This window comes from Strix uralensis, chromosome 9, assembly GCF_047716275.1.
Source record: "Strix uralensis isolate ZFMK-TIS-50842 chromosome 9, bStrUra1, whole genome shotgun sequence".
Classification (NCBI taxonomy): Eukaryota; Metazoa; Chordata; class Aves; order Strigiformes; family Strigidae; genus Strix; species Strix uralensis.
Genome location: NC_133980.1, coordinates 15219882 through 15243060, shown reverse-complemented (window position 1 = coordinate 15243060; position 23179 = coordinate 15219882). Strand labels below are relative to the sequence as shown.

The window sequence follows — 23179 nt, the reverse complement described above, 5'->3', positions numbered from 1 at the left end:
CTTTCTGGCAAATCGGAAAGAAGAATTTGGTCACCAGGCGTCAGGGATTTTAAAACCCCAGCTCAGCAGAACCAGTTCCTGGAAACCACAATCACACTCACCTGATCGACTTCACTTGCATAAGAGCGGCTGCCACATGGGGACAAGAGAGGGAAGCAAAATCTTTGCACAGGCCTGTTAAGAAAAACAAACCACAAAACCGACAGAACAATCAGCCATGGGATATGGTACATTGTCTGTACCCTGGTGCTGCAGCATGCGCATGAAAAGGAATGTAGTGTTGTCTGTACACATGACGTAGACTGTCATTTGAGAAGACAGAATCCAGTCTACAGTTCTGCTTAGTCTGAGCCTGTGTGTTTCCTACAGTACGAAACATTTGTTTCTTAAAAGACTTTGATGCTATTTCCAGCTGCAGATGCTGTCTGGATATTACCAAGAATTCTAAAATAGTTCCTGGTTTGAAGGCACAGAGCTGCTTCCATCTGCAAAATGGGCAGCACAGTGTTTTCATTCCCAACAGCAACAACACTCTCACTTACAGTTGCACAAAGCTGCGGTAGGGGAACTTGTTAATTTGTCTGATGGAAGTATTCTGCTGTGGTGTTGTCTCTGATACCCAGCCTAAGGTTGAATTTGCTTGGATCTATCTCACTGCTTCTACACACAGCTCCACCCTTCTGTCATCTTGGATGACACTTCTTTCTCTTCAGTGTCTACCCATTAGATACTCTTTGATTTTACATCCCCTCTTTGCAACTCTCTAAGCTAAGAGACACTATGTCTTTGAGCAACACCTGCCATGCAGACCTGAAGCTCCTCTGCATAGTATGTCTGACTCCCAGGAAGATAAACCATGTTCACAAAGACAGACCAGAGCAAAGCAACAATGCCTTCCAGGGAGTGAGATTTTCTTCAGAAAAGCTATGCTACCAGTAACATCACACTGTCTTAGGCCTTGCCATCATTCATCAAAACTGGGCCTAGACAATACAGCAGAGTGACCCCAGCCTCTGTCCTTGCCACCCACCTCTCTGGACTACATCAGCTTTTTAATTTTTGCTTTGAGCACTGACATTGCCTTCTCAGAACCTTCTGGCCTTCCCCTAGACTTGCTGTACTTCATCTACACTCTGGCCCCTCTACCATCTGTCCTTCAGCAGACCTTATCTTCCAGGCCGCTCTTCTGTCTTCTCAGTGAATTTGCATAATCATTCACAACTATCTTCTGCTCAGACATCACAGGTGCTCCCAGGGTTACCTGTGCTACACTGAACAGCAAGCTGCACACACTCTGGCCTCTGAGCTGTGTCTTGGGAAAATAAGGCTAGAAAAAGGGTCTGCTAGGGCAGAAGCTCTGAACCACATGGGAAGGGAGCTGATTTATATTTAGGCAATGGTGTCCGCCCACTCACCTTCCTGCAACAGTTTAGCTCTTTTTCTAACTTTGAGTGTCACAAGCCAAATCAGCTCTTCAAATAGCAACAGCCAATTTAATTGCTGCGAAGGTCAGTTCCCAGGCAAAGTCTGTGTTAACATCACTGACCTGAAATCCTGGCTTGGAACTTTTATCTCAACAAAAAGCTTTCTGGTGTGTCTCAGGGTGCCTAGAAATGTTCATAACATTTCTTTTAGTTGCACAAACTTGATTTTTATTTTTCGGTGTCATGGCTGGTCCTGTTATTTCACTGCACAGCACTGATTTGCTGCTGTTATTCACAACAACCTGTAGAGAACAACTACTTGACATTCTGCCTACCTTGACCTGAAGGCAAGGGCATGAAATAGACACTGGCTGCTGATCAGCAGGAATGTCATCAGAGGAAGCAGCTACGATGTGCATGCTATGTTAGTCCACACACAGTACACTAATGTACCATGAGCCATTTTTGTCATTCTGCATGACTGCATTCTAGAGACCACAACTGAGATTTTTAAAACACACAGATGGTCCTCGAATTGAATCTGTGCTTGTAACCATGCATTAGCTTTTGTTCAGTTACACCAAAAAAGGCAGTCGTCAGTTTGAAGAGTCAAGTATATAAATGCTACCTTGATGCATTAAGATACCGGTATAGTGACAACACTGCCTTTCAGATGAACAGTTGGATTTCCATTTCAGGTTTAACAGCTTGTGAGTACTTCAAAAAACGCAACACATTTTTGCCCTGAGTACAAGATGCACAAAGCATAAATACACAGTAAGCAAAACAAAAGCAGAAGAAGAAAAAAAAAAAAAGAATATGCTGAAAATTCTTTTCTCAAGTTAATAAAGCATTAATTTGTATTTTTAAGGCCACAGCAGATTCCTGCCAGTGCAGCTTTGGTGAGTGTGGAGTAAACACGGGATAAAAGGCCTATGTCTGTTTGCACAGGAAATCTCTAACAGCTTAGCTATCTGGTCTCTACAACTCCCCGTTACAGAAGCCATCCTTGACGGTGCTGGACACCACTATCAACAGCAGCAGAACAGCACCAGAGGTGACAGTTCTTACCTAGCAGGCCATGAGCCACTTTTAAATGACTTATGTACAATTAGTGGTACACACACACTGTTTGGGAACCCTGCTCTAAAGCAAAGCCAGTGAAAGCACTCAACTTGCTCTGAATTTGGGCTAGCAGGGTTCCTATCATATATTGACATGAAAGGTATTTTTTTCAGAGCTAGGAATTAGAATTAGATAAGCAATTTTCTGTTCATGTTCAGAAAAAAACAGCTTCGTTACTCAGCCCACCTCCATTTCTCACCAAAAACCTCCTTCTCAACTTTCTCTCTTTTCATGTGATTCATTGCCTCTTTAATGAAGTCATAGAAATATACGACAGTTCCTTGCACTGCAGCAACGCCTATTTGCTGATATTCAGGAAGAAATTCTTGCTTGATTCTGATTTAGTGCTCTATTCAACCCCCTTCTGACTGCAGATGATTGTCCAAATGTAAAAAAAAACATGTTGCCAACCCCTCCTTGCATATAGAGTCCATTTCCTCCACGCTCAGCTCAATGTCTGAGCACTGGCACAGGCTGCCCAGGCAGCTTGTGGAGTCTCCATCCTCGGAGATATTCAAAAGCCATCTGGACACGGTCCTGGACATGGCTCTAGCAGGGGGGTTGGATCAGATGACCTCCACAGGTCCCTTCCAACCTCAACCATCTTGTGATTCTGTAAATAAACTGTCCCATTGAGATCAAATGAGCCCTTGATGTGTGCTGTATTCAAGATCTCAATCCTCCTTCTTCTCCACCAGGCTACTTACCTGAAGCCATTCCCTGGGTCCTTGAAATTCAGGGCTTTCAGAGAGTTCAGGAGAGGCCGGGACAGCTTGGTAGCCAACATGCTTTCAATTAACACTCTACCAACAGCAAGTCTGTTCTCCCTTACCTCTGCAATACAAGATAGCATCTGTTTTAGTTGCACAATTATTTTGTAAGTCATGCTGACTCCATCTATTTCAACAGGAAAATAAAGTCCAAAGGCACTCATCTTTCCCCCTTGCAGTCCCTCACACTGAGATAAACAGTTCAACCTTCAACCACCTCAAGATGCTTTTAAAGAAAAAGACTGTAAGTAAACTGATAGACAGGGAGGCATTTAAAGAAAATCGTCAATTTCTCCTTCTTTAATGCATCTTTAACTGTATTCTCTGAAACAGCTAAAAATTAAAGTACCTACATGGAATATATTACTTCAAGTGAGCTATATGAAAAAATTTTAAACTAAAATATAACTTTAAGTCATGGGTGATGTTATGTTTACATGTTCCCAAAGCAATCCTTGGGCTTTACAGCTAGTACAGCCTTGCGGTTAAAAATTCGTTTCTTTGTAATGAAGTAGCTGGTGATGCTGGACTATGCACGGGGAATCACCATTAAACTCACTATGGGGCGAAAACAGCTCAAGAGTTAAGTGCACAAAGTTAATTTCCATCATATTCATCTTGGATAAAACCGACCCAGCACACAAAAAACATCTTCCCAGCTTAATGTACAGCCTCCTTTATTAAAGCAGAAAAAGCGTATCTAATTGCTGGGCCTTATTTGCATCTCTGCCGAAGGCTGGGCTGCTGCGGCGGCACCTCCGGGGCCTGCTGGGAGACAGGCCTCCTCTAAAAACCGGTGAAATTACCACAAAAAGAGCAGCGGCGGGGCGCCAAGCTCGGAAGGGGGAGGTCTAGGCTCCGGAGGACCCGCTGGCTCCGGTAATCCTCAGAAGTTCAGGGGTTTCGATCAAATTCGAGAGCTCGGTTGCTGTCCACGCAATTTTTAATGAGGCACTCTGCAAGGAGGGGGCGAGAGGCCGGGCCTGCCCCGGGCAGGGCCCGCCGGCCCAGCCCCACGCAGGGGCGCGGCTCCCGCGGCCGGGAACGGGCCCAGGGCGCTCGCCACGGGCGCGCGAGTGCGCGGCGGCCCCGCGGGAGCGCGGGGGCACGGAGCGGGGCGCGGCCTCCCACGCGAGAGCGGCGTGGGGCGGGCTGCAGGGGGGAGGCCAGCGCCCCCCGCTTCCCGCCGCGGCCTGCCCCGCCCGGATCGCCCCCTGCCCGCGGGCGGCGCGGCAGCCAGGGGCCCGGCGGGCCGAGCACTGCCGCGGCCCCCTCCGGCCCGCCCCCCGCCCGCAGAGGCCCGGCGGCAGAAACGGGCCACCCGCACGTTACCTGGAGCCGGCCGGCCTGCCGGGCGCTGCTGCCGTTTGAATGAGGCTGGGCCGGTGCCCCGGGTGCCGGGGCGCGGCGGGGGGCGGGCCGGGGGAAGGGCCGGGGCGGGTGCGGGCGGCGGCGGCGATAGGCTGCGGTCATGCGGGGCCCCGCGCTGCTGCTGGCGGGCGCTGCGCTGCTGCTGCTGGCGGGCGGCGGGCGGCGCCTGGCCCGCTGCCTCCTCCTCCTCGTCCTGCCGCGGCGGGCCCGCCGCGCCCTGCCCGTGAGTACCGCGGCGAGGGGCCGGGGGGCTTCGGCCGCCTCCTCTGGGGCTCGTCGGGGGGACGCCTGCGGGGGCTCCTCCGGGGCCCAAAATGGCGCCGCGCCTTCAGGCCCGCCTCTGCTGCCGCGCCTCTGGCCGTCGCAGGCAGCCGAAGCGGCGGTGCCCGAGCGGGCGGCAGGGCTGGCCGAGGCTTGACACCGGCGCAGCGAGCGGAGATGAAATGCGAGCCGGGAGCGGGCCGGGGCAGTGGTGCGGCTCCCTGCGGCCGGGCCGGCCCCTGCGCTGCCGGGACACCCCGCGTTACCCCACGGGGCTCCAGAAGCGGCGTGTGGATTTTGTTGAGCGCTCTAAACTTGGAAATGAGCGTGAGAAAAACAGTCCTGCGAATGGAACAGAATTGCATAGCCAGTCTTGTTGTACATGTTTTTAAAAAATAACACAAAACATCTGGGGTTTTTTCTGGATTGGAGTTACCTTGGCTCTTGCTTACACTCCAAACACCCTTTCTGCAGGCACTGGGAAGAACCTGCAAGTGAACATGTTTTTGCTCCCGGGCCTCTGGCTCAGTCCTGCCCCACTGAAACAGCTGTATAACAGCTTTGGCTGATTTGCAGCCTCCCACTTTGCTCTTCTTCTATCTGCTCTGCTCCTCGGACATGCCCCATCCCTGTCCCACCTGAGGAAATACTTTCCTTTTAGTGAATTTTTCAGTTCCCTTTCCTGGGATTGAAAACCTCAATTTCCTGACTCTGGAAAAAAAAAGGACCAAGCAAAGTTTACTGTGTAACTGTTCTCATCTTGAAATTAATCTATTTGATAACAAGCAGGTGATTGGGTAGGGAATAAAAGGTAACAGGATCCAAAAAACAAGTGACACAGTAGAAGAAGATAAAGTCTAGGCAAGCATGGTGAGTTCCCACGTTGTCCAGAGAGACAGGCTGACAAAGCAGCTCTGCTTTCCTTAACCTCTTTTGCAATTAATGTGTATAACTGATAGCTAAGCTGCATGAGTAAAATAAATTCTAGTATTTAACAAAGTGATTGTATCCTGGTAGGAAAAGCTAGTGAGGTGTGTGCACTTCAGCTGGCTGTAGGTTAAAATCAGGCTGCCTCACTGGGGCTGTTTGAAATGTGTGGAACATTTCAAACATATGGAACATGTGGAACATATCACAGTGCTGCAGATCACACAGTGAGGATACAGACAGTGTTACCCTGCTCAGGTGCCACAGCAGTACCTCCAGTACAAGAAGTTACTCTGCTCTCTTAGCAGGTCTCAGGTACCCTGGCAGCACTGCACACAAGTGCCGTCTCCTGTGCAGGATTTCCTGAGAACACTGTGCCCCTTAGTGAATGAGGCACCTGAAGTTCCTCAAAACACTGATTAAGGTCACTGTAATGCCTGCTAGTACTCTTTGCCTGACAGACTAAGCTGCAGACTGACCTTATCACACTCCAGAATCAAAGCCCATTAGGCCTTATCTTAGGACCTTCAAAAGATAAGGATGACTGGGTGTTTGGAGGTTGTTTTGGGATAGGATCTTTTTGGCTGGGAATGGGGTTGCTCCCTGCTCTCATCCCTGAGAGGTTGCTGTCCATCAGGCATGGCACAAAGACGGGGGCCGCTACAGATGTGAGGTCTAGTACATCCTTTGGGTTTTTGCACACTCATTAGTGGTGCTTGGGCCTCCCATCTGTTATGAACCATGCTCCTAGAGTCACATGTTTTATTACCAGCAATTAGGCTAATAGCAAATAAATAATCACAGGAACCTTCTCATACTGTAAGTTGTTCCTCACTTTTCTCTCTATTATAGACAGCTGAGAGGATTTTTAAACCTTCTCCTTTCTGTCTACATTTTGGTGGTTTGGTTTGGTTTGGGTTTTTTTTTTTAACCAGAGAAAGCAAAACAGCTGCTGAGAGCTAAAACTAGATGCAAAGAGGAACACAGTCATTTGCTTTTATTTCCTCCAGCTGAGCTCTGTCCTTATCAGACTGGCAGATGAAGGAGCTAATTACTGATGGTTGAGGATTGGGCATCTTCTCTGTTTGTCTGTCCTGGGTTTTGGAAGTGATCACAATTCCTTATTTACTGCGCAGTTCCTGCTCTTTGGGGGAGTTCTTTGTCTTCAGGATTCAAAGGCAAAGGGTCTAGGGAGGTGAAGCAGAGAAAAAAGTCAAAGCTTTTCTTTTCTATGGGCCAACTTGCTGAATTATTGTGGGAGATAGCCTTGGTAAATTCCATTATATGGTTCTTACTTGATCCTTATCTCTTTTGGAGTTGTGTCACTGTAAATTAAATTAAGACTGAGCACTGTATATTTAATTCTCACTTATTTTTTTGTCCTTTAGCTGTAGCTACCTTCAGAGCTTTAGTAGAGCTAGCCTGGGTGTTTTTTGAGTGTAGGAATCAACGTTATTGTGGGTGTTTGTATGATAAATGTAGGATGGACTTTTGATCAGTTCTCATTTCAACTTCAGATCATGACTCCCCTTTGAAAACAATAACTTCAATGAGAGTTATAGGACAGGGTGTAGCTTGTTTGCGTATTGTTCTCGGCTTAGGCTCATTTTGAGTTTGTGCAGTAATGCTCTGATCGCTATCACCCTGTAATTATTCCTTATTGCCACTTCACTACCACGCATGTCAGCAAAACGAGAGAGCAGAGAGCACTGGTGATTGCCCCATTTCTGTCTGAAAAAGTGGCTGGACAAGCTAGTGCAATTCATGTGTAAGTAGTATAAGATACAAATGTTCATATTCCAGCTGTTAATACAGTAAGAGGGAGTATTAGTTGCAGATATCTTCACAGAGATGGAAGTGACCTCACTTCCTTATTGCATTCTCTAGATCTTTATTACTATATCACGTTATTGCCTCACGGATATGGTTTCAGTTTGGAGCAGTGTGTAGCACTGCAGCTGAGTGCCTGCAAGTTGGGTTAAGCGTTAAGAGTTCATTGCTTTACAGCTGTGGTGAGGAGAGCAGGAGAGAGATGGCTTTCAAGCAAAGAAAGAGGGTGAATGGGTAGTGTTTTGCTACAGGCTTCTCTTTAGGATTTGGGATTCTGTTTTCAGATCTGTCACAAGCCTGTTGTGTCATATCAGTTGGAGTATCAAATCTTCTCTCTGAATTTATCCGTCAGTCAAAAGATATTAATAATGTAGCAGAGAACTGTAGGATTTGATAAGTTGTTCCTGTTAAGACTGCAGTGTTTCAGAAGGAAACCCTAACCTGTAGTCATACTCCTGCTTGCTAAAATACAGCATGGAAAGTACCATATAGAGTGGAAGAAGGTGGGAAACGGACAACAGAGAGTCACTCTGCAGTTAAAAGAGCTGCTGTACAGTTCAAGCAGGTGACATACCATTTGGGTATTTTCTATGCTGCTCTTTCTTTAAATGCTTGTGAGCTGGTAGATCACTGACTTCTTTTGAAATGTTTCTGTTGTGCTTTGACCACTGATACTTCAAAGAAAGAGTTACTGTTCTAGCTCAGGTGTCAAGGCAAAACAAATTGTTACAGACCAGCAAATGAATAAATTTAGCCTTTCATGGTAGTTGAGAGGTGGTTGTGTTTCTACAGAGGAATCTTGTCACCTCATTGACACTGGTTGACCCAGCAGAAACTGCTGAAATTGCTGGGTTTAGACTGCAGTCAGGTTAGTGTGCAGACAGGTACATGGCCGCTGTAACTGGCAGCTGGAATTGTACCTCCTAAACACTGGCTGGCCCTGGCTGCAGAGCTGCAAGCTGCTCCTGTGCCATGTTGCTGGGTGCTGGTGGTGCCTGCAGCATTGCAATATCTGATGATATCATTTTACTGTCTTTCCCTACACAGGCTGAAGGGAAGGCAGTGCTAATAACAGGCTGTGACAAAGGTTTTGGACATGCCTTGGCAAAACAGCTTCACGCGAAGGGATTTACTGTTTTTGCTGGATGCTTGCTCATGGTAAGTAGTAATATTGATCAAAATTCTTCTCTGATTGGAGAAAAATGCTTCTCAAGTGACAGCATCTTCATCTGCAGCCTCCATTTACTCTAGTCCAAGACATGAGGAAAGTGCAGTGGGCAGGGATTGTTACATCTTCCATTGCTTCATCTGCCTGTTGCATGGTGTCATGCCTGTAATTCTGACCTCTTTAGGGCAGGGACTGTCTGTCAACTGCATGTCCGTGCAGTAGCTTGCACAGTAGGGCACTGTTCACTGCTGGAAGACTCAGCCATACCACAACACACTCAAAAAATCTGATAGTCCAAGATTGCTATGGCACTATGGCTTTCGGTCTTCCCTGGTATCTCTTTTGTTGTCTTTCATTCTATCCCTTTACTTTCGGGACATTCTCATCACACTTATTTCTAAGCTGCCTCTCCTGTCTTGTTCAGGTTCTGTTTCCAAAGTGTCTCCTAACTGTGCTATTCTGTAGAAGCTATTCAGTTTCTGGATAGCTGAATAAACAAATTTACCATACCTTCCTGATATCTGTAGGTCTCACCCTCTGTCACCTGTGTTTGGCAGATGGCATCACCTGTAAAAGATCAGTTTAGGCACACTGAGTCAGAAGGGGTTGGAGACCCATCATCCCAGTCCCTGTTCTTGCACGTAACTGTGGGTTACACAACATAAACTGGGCCAGCTCCACTTCCATTGCAGCTGGGCTTTTACCCTTACTATGCTTTTTTGCTGTTCTGATAGTGAAAACTTCTGTAATTTCTGACCTGAATTGTTCAAAATCAGTTCATACCCACTTGTTTCTCCATTTGAATATGGACATTTCAGTACAGGTGCTCAGGGAGTGATGACCACAGATTCTTGAGCAGTGTGGAGAGTGAGAACAAAGAAAGAAAGGTGGTCCTTGTTGCCTATGTGATCTCAGCGGAGGTTACGTTCTTCCACCACACCAGAAGGGAAAGTTATTATCAGCTGACATATTGTGTAACTTGAGAGCAAGAGAGTCCTGTTGGCAAATTGCCACTCTTTGGAAATTTCCATGTGGAGGCTCTGTAAATCCTTCGGTAATCATGTCATATGCTGCTTTGGAATGCTTGTCTCTGTGGTGATAGCAAGTCCGGTGCTCACTTTGCAGAGCAGTGGGTGTAGGGAACACAAGGGAGAGGGGAGGTGGGGTGGTCTGAGAGGGCTGTTCAGAAGGCAGCTCACTAGTGTGGAGCAGAGAGGGCTAGGCTCCACTTGAAGCCACATAAACAAACTACACGCTCCCAAATTGAGCCCTGCTTGCATGTTTTAATGATGAAAAAAAAAAAGAAATTACTTCTTAATCACAGATTATTACCTGTCCCAGAATGATTAGGCAGCTCTCAGCATCCTGTCTGATCTGACCTGACAACTTTTTACTTGAAGCCAAAATTCTTGTGGTTCTGTACTTGTATTCTTTGGGGAAGTGGAAAATGCATCAGCAGTCGTAGTTGATCTGCAGGTGACTTTCAGGAGATCAGCTGAACACTTGACCCTGAAGGGGTAGAGAGTGGGAAAATGTGTTTTTTCTTCTTCTGTGTGTTAATAAATTTTCAGGAGACCTGGACTCAGAGACCTGGGATTTCATTTGTGCTGTCTCCCCCTGTCGTCCCCCGCCCCCCCCCATTGTTACTGGTGTCCTATTTACTGTTAGGTGCATCTGAAGGACAGGGTCTGGTGGTAACACAGTTATCTGGATAGCTGTTGCAAAAATATTACAGCTGAATGCTTTCTACAATTCTTGGGACAGCCAGCATCCTCATGGAACAGCCTTGTGTTTTAGATGGTTCAGGGAGATAATAGCCTAAGAATTTAAAATTTGATGAGCAGGACCTTACTGAAAACCTAATGGTAGAATGCATGTGGGATGAAAACGGTTATCTAGAGCTGACTGCTCTGATAAAAGGAAGCATATGGTGACTACAGAAAAGGCTGCTGGATCCAAAAGAAGCAGGAAACATTAGTGAAGGCAGGGAGGGAGCTGTTAGGTCAGATCACTTGTGAAGAACAAGGTATATGAGTAATTATTGCTGCTAAGTGAAGGAGGACACCTGCAGCGTGGCTAAGGATGCAGCTACCCTACAGTAACTGGCAGTGTGTGTGTAACTGCTCATGACAAATACAAGGAAGCTTACCCTGTCATGAGAGAAATGTGAGCTGCTGTAGGTTCACTGCGGGGTCAGAGCAGGTACGGGGGCAGTTGTCCTAGAGCTGATGCCAGGCTATTAGTTCACACATAGTTACTCCATCATCACTTACTTGAATGCTTTTGTACAGTGAATTAATGGATCCCTGATGTACTAACTACCACAGAAAGCTCTTCCATTAAATACAAGGTAGTACACTGTCAGGTGCATCAGGAGCTTTTTAATGATCAAAAATAAAAGTTACAGGAATAACAAGAACACTGCAAGTAGGCTGGGATAGAACTGGAGAGGCTCAAGTGCACAAGGGATTTCGCTTAGCAAGGGCAAGTAAGTCCACAGAGAAAGTTTCTGTTAATATATTTAGGATTAAGATGGAAAAACACACAGAAATCAATTACAAAATAACCTGAAAAGTAGAAAGTACAGAAAAGTTGAAATAATCATTGTCTTATTTTCTTTGATCTTACTGAAAAAAAGGATAAATTGTTTCCAGATGCCTACTGCCAGCAGTTTTCATGAGGACTGCAGGCAAGAAAAGGGAAAGAACAAGGAATGTTTACATAAATGGATGTCTTCACCACGTCTGACAAAATGTACTGAAGAGCATTTGAAGGATGAGCCGTTGTGATTTCTGCCCCATGGGTGATACTTTCAGGAGCATCTGAAGGCCAGGGGATTTCCAGAAGGCTGGAAGAATGCAAATATTGTACTTCCTTTCCCAAAGGAGACAGACCCTCTGGAATTGCCAGCCAGGCAGCTCACCTTTGGTGTGCTAGATAAAATTGCAACACACTGATCTGCCAGTTTTACAAATGTCTAGATCATTGTGTGATATATGCTGTCTGCGTAAGTTTACTGGTAACAGACTGTGACATGTCAGTCTAATCTCCTTCTGGCTAAGCAGCAGAGTTGTTAAGAGGGAAGGAATCAATGTATCCTGAATAAGGGTTTTGACACAGTCCCTCACGATAGCCTCATGAGCAAACTTACGTTCTAAGCCTGTGACTGCTGTTCAGTCCCAGGGAAATTTTCTTGGAAGTGGCGCCTGGAATAGAGAGTTTGCTTGGAAACAAATGTCCATGGTGCCAAGCAGGGAGGATTGCCGGCCCTTTGGGGAATAGGGTTCAAAATGATCCTGATAGAGCGGATGGAGTCTGAAATCAATTAGGTGGAATTGAGTCATGACAAGTACGAGGTGTTCTGCCCGGGAAATGCAGGAAGGGAGCGGGTCGATAGGAGCAGCAGGGTGGGGGGAAACTGGCGCAGACGGAGCAAGCCGCCCGGATCCACGGGTGTTCAGCATTGTGTTCGTGGCTTCCTGATTACCACTGACACCTCGCTGCGGGTGCTTGAATGCTTGCCAGGACCTAATCCTGAGTCCTATGAGATTCTCTGGGAAAAAGCCATGGCTCTGTCCATTACAGGAGGGCTCTCTGCTAACAAGCCCCTGTGTGGTCTGCCTGTCCCTCAGCACCAGCTGCATTGGAATCCTCCGAACAGAGCAGGGGAGAGGAACAAGTGAGGGGAAGGGGAGGCAGCCGAAAGCTGGAGCAAGGCTCTTCTTCTGGGTGGAGAGGGCTTGTGTGGCTGTCGGGCTCCCCGCCCAGGAGCAGCCCTTGCTAGGCAAGGGTGGGGGTGGGCAGCCAGAGCCCTGCAGGGCTGTGAGGGCAGGATAGCTGTGGGAATGAGATAACTGGGAGGAAATGGTGAAGGCCCACTGAAGGCCTCTCTGATGAATACTTGGGCAGCAGGCTGGGCTGGAGCAGGGCAACTTTCAACTCTGATGGAGCTGGCTGGGAGATTCTCAGAGAGGACAAAAATCAGACCAAAAAAAGTGACAGCAAAGGGAGAGGGAAAGAGGTTTTGCAAGAGCAGTTGGGCTGTTGCTGCCAGGACCCCACTTGACTCACACTCCTGCGTGGCTCCTGCTAGTGAGTCCCAAGGCCACAAAGGCCATCCAAGGGAGGACAGCCTGGCTGCTCCCACAGGAACTGCTCCAGGTATTTTCCCAGCCAGCAAATCTACTGTTTAAAAAACCCACATGGTACTTGCTGCTTGTATCTGAACAGGTAATGTGTTACATTGTGTTACAGCCATGTGTTACAGCCTCTGAAGACCACAGAAGGTAAGATGATGTTCACTTCTTTCCGTAAAAATATGCGGCTGCTTCATTTGTGAAGAGGTTTTCTGGACATAAGAGTTAAGCAATTTGTTTTAAATAGTGGCTGAGGTGGTGTCTACAACTATGAGAAGTGGTTGAAGTCAGTCTTCCAAAATCAATGTTTTGTCAACAATGAATAAATTGTAGCTGGGAAGGTAACTTTGCAGATTGAATTACATTGATGATAGGGGAAAATTACTTTCAATATGAGTAATACAAACCATTTATACTGGATTTTTAAATTGGTAGCCTAAGACTTTGTTTCTCAAAAAAGAAGTGGAAATCTTTCTTGTTTAGTTCATAAGGATTATGAAAGATTGAAACATGTAGGGAAAGGTGTTTACAGTGCTCTGAAAGGACAACTGGTACTTGAGTACAGATATAGTTGAGTTTTTGTTTCTATATAGATACAGTAGATCTCTCTCTTTACAAGCTGAATTAGCTCCACTTTATTCACTGTTAAGTAGCTGAAAGTTACTTTGTATAACTCAGCGAGATGCAAGAGCGTCTTCCAGAAATACAGTGAGGCATTACACAACCCTCACACATTTCAAAGGGAATATAATATTTTGGTGACTGTGTTATTAACTACTTGTAATGCCACTTTCAAAGATTCTTTTTGTGGCTAGATAAGAGGACTAGGCACAGCATGTTACCATGTTTGATGTGCATTAGAAAAGCTTCAAGTCTTTATTTGCTGTTTTTGTGATACCTGGAAATAAGTCAGCTGTGAAATGAGATGCAGCCATGGGGCCAGCAACTCATTCCTACTATCATCATAATGCCGGTGTAACTATATATTGATTTTTAAGAGAGCTACCCTGTTTTGCTCAAGGCTGTGATGGACATTTCAGCTCTTTTCCTTTACTACATGTCATTGTTCACTGGACTGAAGGTGGGGGTGAGATGTTGTATACTATATTCATTAAATAGCTTGAGATACGTGTAGAAAAACTAGGCAGTTACATGTTTCTTTACTTCAGCCTTGCTGCAGAGGCAGCTGAGCAGGTCACTGTGGGAGGGTTGCTCACCTTGTTTGCCCTTGTGCTGTGGGAGTTGGTATCAAGTGCTAAAGGAAGAGTGGCAGCCAGGCACGGTGACTCACCAATTCATAACTTCTTCCTCCCTAATCAGGCAGAGCCTGTAATTCAGGGAGTCATTTGGTGAATTAAATCTTGAGCCTGCTGTGGAACTGCATGGCTAATCCATGCTCTTTTCACTTTTATTTGTTATATACCACCTGAGCACGTCTGTAAGGCTTGGGCAGCAATCCTGTCTGGAAGGGACCAGGTAAATTTGGAATTCAAACTGGGTTTATGTTTGACTAAACAAAAAGATCCCACAATAGTAACAGAATCTCTAGTGATAACAACAGGGGAAAAAAATAGGAAAGAAAGGAAAAGGCTAGAAAGGAAAGCAGAGCCATCTTGTTCTTAATACTTATAGTGTGAAAAAAAAAAAGACTTGTTCTTGCTTCCTCAGCCAGAATCTCCTCCTTTCATGCCTCATGTCTGCATTCTTGTCATCATGTGGCAGATCTCCACTGTGCATGTATTCCTGTACATCCTGTTCTTCTGTTTTTTAAGAGCAAAATATTATTATTATATAGGTTCAGCTGTAAATGTTTCCTGCTGTATCCTGTAGCATCAGACTATTGGCTTTCAGGCATGCCACAGGTGTCCCTGCTGTCTTGTTTTCAAAGTGGTCTGACAATACTATTTCATTAGAAGTCAGGCAGTATTTTGGGATAACATGAGTACAGTGCCTAATTAGCCTTTTGCTTTTAAGCCTAGAAAATCTGACTCTGATTTCTGTACAAGTGTTTGCTATGTTACCTGAAGAGCATGGAGACTGAGGCAGTGGAGAGGCATCCACAGTTGTCCCAGGCTGGCACAGTATTTCAGTGTTACGGATGTGAAACCCTTCATGGTAGGAGCTAACAGCAGGGGCTTTGTGGCCCTCAGAGCAGTGGGTCGCTGATGCAGATACAGGGGCGGTGCTGTGCACCAGGTTTACACCTCTGTGTGCAATTTCAATAGCTTCTGTTTCCTGTCCACGTGAACATGCCTGGCCACAAGCTGCATTACTGTTCCTTGTCTGTCTTAGTGGGACATCTTTCTTTTCTGCTGAACAGGATGAGAATGGGGATGGAGCCAGGGAGCTGAAGAACATGAAGTCAGATCGCATGAAAGTGCTACAGATGGATGTGTGCAGTGACCAGGAGGTGGCTCAGGCTGTGGATTTTGTGAAGAGGACCCTGAAGGAGCCAGAGGAAGGTATGTGGGGATCTTTGTATTTCCAGCACAGCTGGCTCTTTGCTGTGCTCACAGAATCCTTCCTACAGAGCAGGCGCTGCGCTGGCCAGGTCATTCCCTCTCTGCACCGCCAAAAGAGGGTTAACAAGCCTGGAGGCCTGTGACAGTGTGTGGCTGGTGGTCAGGCAGTGCTGTACCCAGGTCAGTGAGGAGAATTGTCTTGTGCATGTGCCAGCCACGGGGAAAGAGACCAAGACTGGCTGGAGTTTAGGTCTAACTCTACATCCTGTAAAAAGTGATGAGTGGCAGCAAGCCCACAAGAGCCTGTGTCTTTCTTCTGGAGTGTCTGTGAAGGGCCTAGGATGGCCAGAGCCTGATCCCCTCCTGGTGCTCCTGCTGCAGCCTGGCTCACACACTGTTCTGTAGTGATCCTGCTAGTGAAGAGGTGACAGGCCTTGGCGCTTACTGCTGTCCCCTCTGCTGTGCTGGTACAACCTGTTCGTGTAACCGAGTGCTGAGCTGGAACACAAAACTGACCTGCCCCCAAACCTGGATTGCTTTTCAGCCAGGTCAGTCCATGCTTTCTGTTTGCCATGCAACATCCCAGAGGTGATGTGAAGCAGGATCCAGGGTGGGCTTGGCATAGACCACTTTAAGTGCAAGACCAAAGCATGGACCCTAAAAACATGTGTAAGAAGATAGGAGTCCTTTCTGCATGCTGCTTTCCTTCTTGAAAGTGGTTCGGCAGTGGGATGTGAGCTTATAGTCAGAGCCTGGTGACACCACGTAACCTCTTCTCGTGTGGTGAGGTTGTGAGGCTGCTTGCCCTACATAGGTTTCTCTGCAGCGTCCATGCAAGTAGCAAGCTGGACAGCAGTGGTAGACCCAGGCTGAGGGTGGACTGAAGTTTCACATCTGTGGCTCCAGGATTTAAGAGTCATGTGGCTGGAGGGTGGTTGCTCCTCTTGAAGCTTGGATGAGACTGCCATGGGGCTGTCTTTGTTCACAGCAAGTATAAAGCTAGTAAATAACAACAGCTCTAATCTTCATGCAAATTATGTGAGCACACCCTTCCTCCTAAAAGAAGCACATGAAATGTAACTGAGTTACGTACATGTTCTGATCCCACACATGTTCTCTCTGCGTGATTTTTCTTCCTACACAGCCACCCAGCCTTCATCACACATCTCACAGCTTCTCAAGCTTTTCCTGAAGAGCCCAGCAACAGCAGTGGTGGCACAGATCCATTTCCCACTGAGCAAAAGCTTGTAAGGGAACAGCTCTGTTGCTTCTATAAATGCAGCAGTGTTTGTAAAACTGTGTGTGTAGCAGGGACAGAGAAGTCTTACATCCTTGATCAGCAAGTTGGACCGGTTCCTCCTGCTCTTGAGAGCCTTATCCTGTAGATGTTCGCTCCAGCACAGTGTGCAGAGCAGCAAATGCTTCTTTTTAGGCCCATCGGTGTGACTGAGGTTTGCGGCTTGCCAGTAAATAGTGCTCAGTAAGTAAGTGCTGGAACACAGAGACTATTGAGACTGAGGTGCCTTGCGCGGAGATGCTTGTTGCACCCTGAGTGTGGCCCCAGAGGAGCTAGTGCAGACCAGTTCTTGCGCTGTACATTGATACCTCTTTTCCCTGTGCTGTGTACATAAGGCTGAAATAATTTCGATAGGAGTGCCCCTGTTTGTTTTCAATCTCATGCAGTTCCCACTGTATTGTTGACACTAAAGAAATAGTAGTGATAAGGCTCTGCTCAATAAACACACCGCTGTCCAGCAAATAGCCCTGTGACTGGGTACCCAGCAGCACTTTGTTCTGTATGTAACGTGACCTGATCGGTGAGCAATGAAATTCCAAGAATGAACTATTGTAAATAACGTTTTCATGAACGTCACTGAACCTAACCTTGTAGCGCAAGAAATGGGAAATCATTGTAGAGAAATTTAGGATTGGGAGTACTCTGCAGAGGTCAGTTTGGGACTGACAGTTTAAGTCTTTTGTGGTCTTTGGTAAATCCCTGACAAATTTGCTCTGCATAACTTCTTGTTACTGGTGAAATTATACTGCCAGATGCCCTGTTTCTATGGTCCTCCTGCTAGCGATTAGAGCCTGCTGTGCAGCAGCTCGGGGGACCCCATTCAGGCTGAGATGCTGTGCTGGTTGCCAGAGAAGTGTGAATTTCAGTTATCTTCACCCATTAAAGCTGGTAGCTTCACTAAGTGCAGCAGCGCTGGCAAGGGATCTTGGGCAGAGCAGGAGTAGAACTACCTGACTGCAGCATTTAGAAACTTGAATTAATAAAAATGGAAGTAAGGATAGGTGAACAAGATGTTTTCTTGGCTTTTGCTGCTGGCCATGACTTAGCTGTTATCTCAGATAGCCCCTAGGGCTGTTGTGACCCAGTGGGGATTGGGAGAGGGTTGTTCTGGAGGAGGATGGAGCTGCAGGCTAGTGAACTGGACCAGTATTCACCACTGTCTGTCAGAGACAAGTGTGCTGGGATCACCATGTGAGAGCTGGGAGATGCGGGAATGGTGGCACCTATAATAGGCAAATCCATCCTGGGACAGACCATAAGGGAATGGTTAATGCTCTGTTACAACTGGGTAAGACATGACCTTCTCTGGTCTGCTCTACAGGGCTGGTCAACAGCCTTCAGGGAAAACAAACGTAGCTGGAAATGGGTCAGGGTTACTAGGGCCGCTGTGAGAGTAGAGAGCCAGTCTAGCAAGGGCGTGTTGGTGTTTTTAAGTACACCAGGAGGATAAATTCCATTGGTATTTATTGGGCAATGGTAGAATATTGCAGTTTGCTTAGAGGGCTGTATTCAGTACAATACATGGTTGCTATCTGACCATGAATAAATATAGGCTGGAAGTTATTGGAAGACTTTCATGCATCAGGGCAGGAAAGCTATGGAGCAGAGGCGGGGCAAACAGCCCAAAAAATTTTGAGAGCGCAAGCTTGATAAGTGTTATCAACAGGGTGGCATGACGTGGGTGCTTTTGATAGCAATGTCGGAGCTCCCTGGACGTGAAGACTCCTTCTTAGCCCTGTATTTGTTCTTGGTGGTAAGAGGAAGGTCAGAGAGTGGAAAGGGGCCCCAACTCCCACTGAGTACGTACACAGTGAAAAATAACCATGGTGTATGGCAGGACATCTAATGAGGAGCAACTCTCTTATCTTGTTCCAGCTCTTTTGTTTGTTCCTCCTGCAGTTTATGGCTTCATAGTCCCGTGATTCAACAAATTCACAAAGTACAGACTCAGTCCTACAAATGTTTGCCACCAGGACTCCTGCAGTAATCCCTTCAAAGGGTCAAGTCCTCGGGGACCTGCTAAGTCCTGGACATATAAAGGGCTCAGTGCAGAAGCTCGTGGTAAGTGCAGTCAATTTAATTTTGCCAGCACTGCATGCACAAAAGATGTTCATTTTTAAGTTCTAGTAGTTTTAAGGGTTGGTTGCAAGTTTGCCATCTTCTGCTATAATTAAGGTTGAGGAAAACCAAATGCCTGCACTAAAATACAGCAGTTGTTAACCGGGCCATGAACTTGCAGCTCAGTACCACGCGCTCTCCAAAATAGTGAGTCAGAGTTGTGAAGAGGATTTAGAAATCCAAGATACTTGTTTTACTTCCAGTTTTTATTTTTTGTTTTCAAATTGAGGGAAGGTGCAGCCCCCTCCCAAGTTGCAAAAGCCATGATAAAATCACTGAATGAAGACAAACCTGGGACCAACAGGAAGCATAAAAGAGTGTCAGATCCAGCTGTACAAAAGTCCAGGACAGCATTTGACCTTAGAGGAGACATTCAGGGAAGCAATATTTGTGTGACCTCATCACTCCCTGATGTTCTAAACAAGCCCCACTGGCTTCACCAAGAGTGTATTTCATCTCCTTCCTGGGTTTTTCTCTACGGCGTTTTTCTACAAAAGTTCCCAGTTTATTGTCAGGGGGCTTCTTCTCTGTGACACTGTTCTTCGTTCCACTCTTTAACCATGTGTTTGTTGGCAGGTCTGTGGGGCCTGGTGAACAATGCTGGTGTCTCGACCTTCGGAGAGGTGGAATTTGCAAGTTTAGACAACTACAAGAAGGTGGCAGAGATCAATCTGTGGGGCACTGTGAGGGTGACGAAGGCTTTCCTGCCCCTCATTCGCAGAGCTAAAGGTACATGCTGGGCAGTGTGGCAAGACTCAGAGAGAGCTTTTGCAACACAGAAGAGAGATGTAGCTAAAAATCATGTCTCAGACTGTGCTTTGAGGAATGCCTGTGCAGTCCAGGGAGGGTGTCTGAGGCGTGCAGACAAACCAGACAGCAGGGTTCAACATGCTGTGTAAGCATTTGGTAGTACAGGCTACTCTTGGGGCAGTCCAGGCACCTACACAGCAGCTGCTATCTTAAACATCCCAGGATGTGAGACCTTTGTGCAGTGCTGGCTGATATGACACAGGACTCCAGGCCATCTTTAGAAAAAGTGACTGGAGGCCAGACAAGATAATCCTGGCCTCCAGAGTCCGCTAAGTGCTTATGCTTGGATAACTGAATCTTCTCCCTTCATGTTATTCGATTCACAGATAATTGCAGAGTGGTAGTGGTGGAATAAATGAGAGTCTATAACAGCCATTTTAGATACCTTACAAGACAACAGTATTATCAAAAGTCTTTGTTTTATAGTTAAAAAAAAAAGATACGTATGAGCAAAACTCTGAAGAGCTTCTTTATTTAGTATGTGTGGGAGAATACTGGCACAGCTGTGTTTTCTGTGAGGACATAAATGGGTTATATTGAGAAGATTGCTCAGATACCAATTTCAGAGTACCCACCAAGCAAGCCCCACCTCCCTATAAAAGGTAGCTTACCCATCTGGTCAGCAGGTGGTTCTCACAGTCCCTCCAAGCTGCACTTAGGTCTGGAATGAGAGAGCAGAGCTGCCTGCTTGTTTCTCAGCTAAAATTTCAAGATGCAGAAGGGTGTTGTGCTCCACGGCTGTGAAAATCCGCTCTGTAAAAATAGCTGTTGAGATTTCAAGGGCCTGTTTGTAAGTGCATCTGGAACCATAATTGCACATGTGTTGTCTTGGGGAAGGACAGAGCCTGAGTGCTTCTCTAGCAAGACGCAGGAGTGGGACCCGCTGATGTGAGAGCACAGCAGTAGCCTCAAAAGGTCTGGGTACTTCCCTACTTGGAACTTAGGAGAGAAATGTCTTGCATGCATTGTAACTCCTTTCTAATACAGGGCAGGCATGTGTACCATCTGTGGAGGAGGTCAGAGCAGGGACTAGCCTTGCTTGAGTCAGGAGAGAAAGGCTCAACAAGGGATTTTGGTGCGTCTTTAAGATTCAGATTTTACAAATCAGCATCATCTAACAAAGCACTTTTTTATGGGGATGTTCTGGCTGCTTCTTCTGCAGCCCATCACCTGTCCCTGCTCTTTTGTCTCTAGGCCGTGTAGTGAATATCACGAGCATGTTGGGACGGATGGCGAGCCCATCTCGCTCCTGCTATTGCATTTCCAAGTTTGGGGTGGCAGCCTTCTCCGACTGCCTCCGGCAGGAAATGTACCGCTGGGGTGTCAGAGTCATCCTCATCAAGCCCAGCAACTTTGTGGCAGCCACAGGCATCCTGACGGCAGACGGCATCGACAGGCAGGCTGAGGCGCTGTGGAGCGGAGCCAGCCACGCTGTGCGGGAGGACTACGGGAGGGAGTACTTCACTCGCCACGTGGCCCTGATGAAGTCCTTTGTTAACAGTGGCCTGAAGGACATGTCTCTGGTCTTGAATGACATCACCGATGCGCTCACCTCCCCGTGCCCGAACAACCGTTACAATCCCATGGAGACCTACTGGTGGGTGAGGCTGCAGGTCATGACTCACCTGCCCACTGCCATTGCCGACTGGCTCTACATCGCCGGGGCCACCCTGTAAATGGCCGTCCTTCAGGCATCCTTCCAGTGCTCGTACGTACACACAGGTCAGAGCTGACTTAGTCGGGGCTGTTCTGCACCCATTGCTGATGCATCTCCCCTTTTGCTTCAGGTTATGGCTTCAGGTCTTGTGTTGTGGGATACTGAGAACAGCATGGCTTTTTTGTTTCTTTTTCCTAATTCTTGCTCTTTATATTCCCTGCTGTCCTGATTTAAGTTGAAAGGTGTCTTCCTTCTAACTGTGGAGGAGGCAGAGAACGGTTAATATAATGGGTCAAATATGTGGCTAGTGTAATTAGGTCAGCAGAGCTCCCCCAGTGATAAATTTGGCTCATTAATGGGCTCTTGCTTTTCCTTACAAGGACAGGCTGCTAATACCAGAGCAAAGCTGTTGCTATGAGATGTCTTGAAGGGAGAAACTAAAATGGGAAACAGAAGCAGAGTTTTCCATTTGATTGAAAATGGGTCAGTCACAGCCTTCCGTTGTTTTCATGATACTGCTAGGAAGCTCTGCTGCGCCGTGACTATCGGTTCTTTCCAGGAAAACAGCAACACTGCCTCTAAACAGCCTCATTACCTAGCTCAGGGGGGTCAGATTCCTGCAAAGAAGAGTTCTTCCCTCCCAGCACTGTGGCCAGGAGATGCCAGAGCCAGCGACTGTGGACAGGCTGGGCAGGGAAAAGCCCTGCCAATAATGCAGGAGGTCTGAGCCATCCCTCAGTCAGTCCCTGTGGATGATGGGACTTGCAGCCTCTCTCCACTCGCTGCTGCTGAGCTTTCTGGGATGCGGTTGAATCCAGTATAGCAAACAAATTTGGCTCTAACTGCTACTTTAGGTACTGGTGCCTGCACTACCCAACCATGGTACAAACACTGTCCAGCCATCCCCCTGCTTCCCTCATGTCATTGCCCCATGCTACGCTCCCTCTTGCTGGTGAGGGAGCTGCTCTTGCTTTCCCAAATCAGTTTTTTGGTTTCATCCTCTCATTACCTGAACAGTGATGGGGCACTGTGCAGCTAGTGTGGCCTGACTGTGAGCTCTGGAAGGGTGCTTTAAGTGACATGTTCCTTTTTTTCAATATTGCACAATGAAATTTCCATGTCACACATGATTGTCTCCTCAGAGAACCTCCTGCTAATGGGTATGAGCTACTTCTGCACTGTGTCCCCAAGGGTCTTTCTGTTGGGCATATACAGGGATTTCAATCATTTTTCCAAGCACTGGGGCTGCCTGGCTTCATGCCCTGTTCCCTCTGTCCCAGTGGTGACCACTAGCGGAGCAGCCAGCGGACCACGAGTGCTGCTGGCCAGGCTGGGACCCTGCCCTCTTACTCTAGGGACCAGCTTTCCCTTCCACTGCTAAACTTCGTTCTGTTTTGTCCTATAACGTTAAGTGGCTATGAGAAGAGCTTATTGTTTGCTCTTTCCTCATCTGTCTCTGCTAGCTTTGATGTGAAAACTGTGCCATAAACTTTTTATATGCTGCTGGCAGTAAATGCTTGGAGTCTGCATGCAGCCATGAATGCTGTGATGCCTGAGGAGGAGAGCAGGCTTCCCTTGGAGATGCTGTGGAGGTAGCTTATATAACAAGTAACAGCTACTGGTAATGCTGGCTGTCCAGTTCTTTTCTGTTCCAGATCATCGGCATGTGGAGATCGCCTGGGATCCAGGACCCAGAACGATCTCACTGAACTGCAGCTTAAGCAGTGTTGTAATCACTTCTGCCCCCTGCACTGTGAAATGTGAGTAATGTTAAGTAGCACTGATTTGCACAGAGAGAAAAATAAACTGAGATTTGTAAAGCA

The 23179-nt window shown here is 47.0% G+C and overlaps 2 protein-coding genes across 3 annotated transcripts in view; one reads left to right on the top strand and one right to left on the bottom strand.

The window, feature by feature from the left end:
* Positions 1-4785, bottom strand: part of BDH1 (3-hydroxybutyrate dehydrogenase 1) — a 16395-nt gene extending 11610 nt beyond the window's left edge. Inside the window, exons 1-3 of one of the 2 annotated variants that reach the window (XM_074877501.1) lie at positions 4652-4785; positions 3257-3383; positions 102-174 (exon numbers count right to left, since the gene is read on the bottom strand). In XM_074877501.1, the coding sequence (XP_074733602.1) occupies positions 102-174; positions 3257-3336 (153 nt within the window). In that variant the 5' untranslated portion in view covers positions 3337-3383; positions 4652-4785. Of the gene's footprint in view, positions 1-101; positions 175-3256; positions 3384-4125; positions 4269-4651 lie in introns of those variants that run through there. The other variant, XM_074877500.1, reaches the window with a different exon arrangement.
* LOC141947000 (D-beta-hydroxybutyrate dehydrogenase, mitochondrial-like) lies at positions 4766-23179 on the top strand. Its single transcript, XM_074877502.1, has 5 exons — positions 4766-4913; positions 8756-8866; positions 15333-15474; positions 19466-19618; positions 20894-23179. The coding sequence occupies exons 1-5, from the start codon at positions 4791-4793 to the stop codon at positions 21373-21375; spliced, it is 1011 nt and encodes a 336-aa protein (XP_074733603.1). The 5' UTR covers positions 4766-4790; the 3' UTR covers positions 21376-23179.

What these genes read in the sequence shown, in the direction of transcription:
- LOC141947000 (XM_074877502.1), top strand. Translation starts at nt 4,791, where the DNA reads ATGCGGGGCCCCGCGCTGCTGCTGGCGGGCGCTGCGCTGCTGCTGCTG. An exon ending in CCTGAAGGAGCCAGAGGAAG is followed by an intron (nt 15,475 to 19,465) that starts GTATGTGGGGAT and finishes GTTTGTTGGCAG; the next exon opens with GTCTGTGGGGCCTGGTGAAC. An exon ending in CCTCATTCGCAGAGCTAAAG is followed by an intron (nt 19,619 to 20,893) that starts GTACATGCTGGG and finishes TTTTGTCTCTAG; the next exon opens with GCCGTGTAGTGAATATCACG.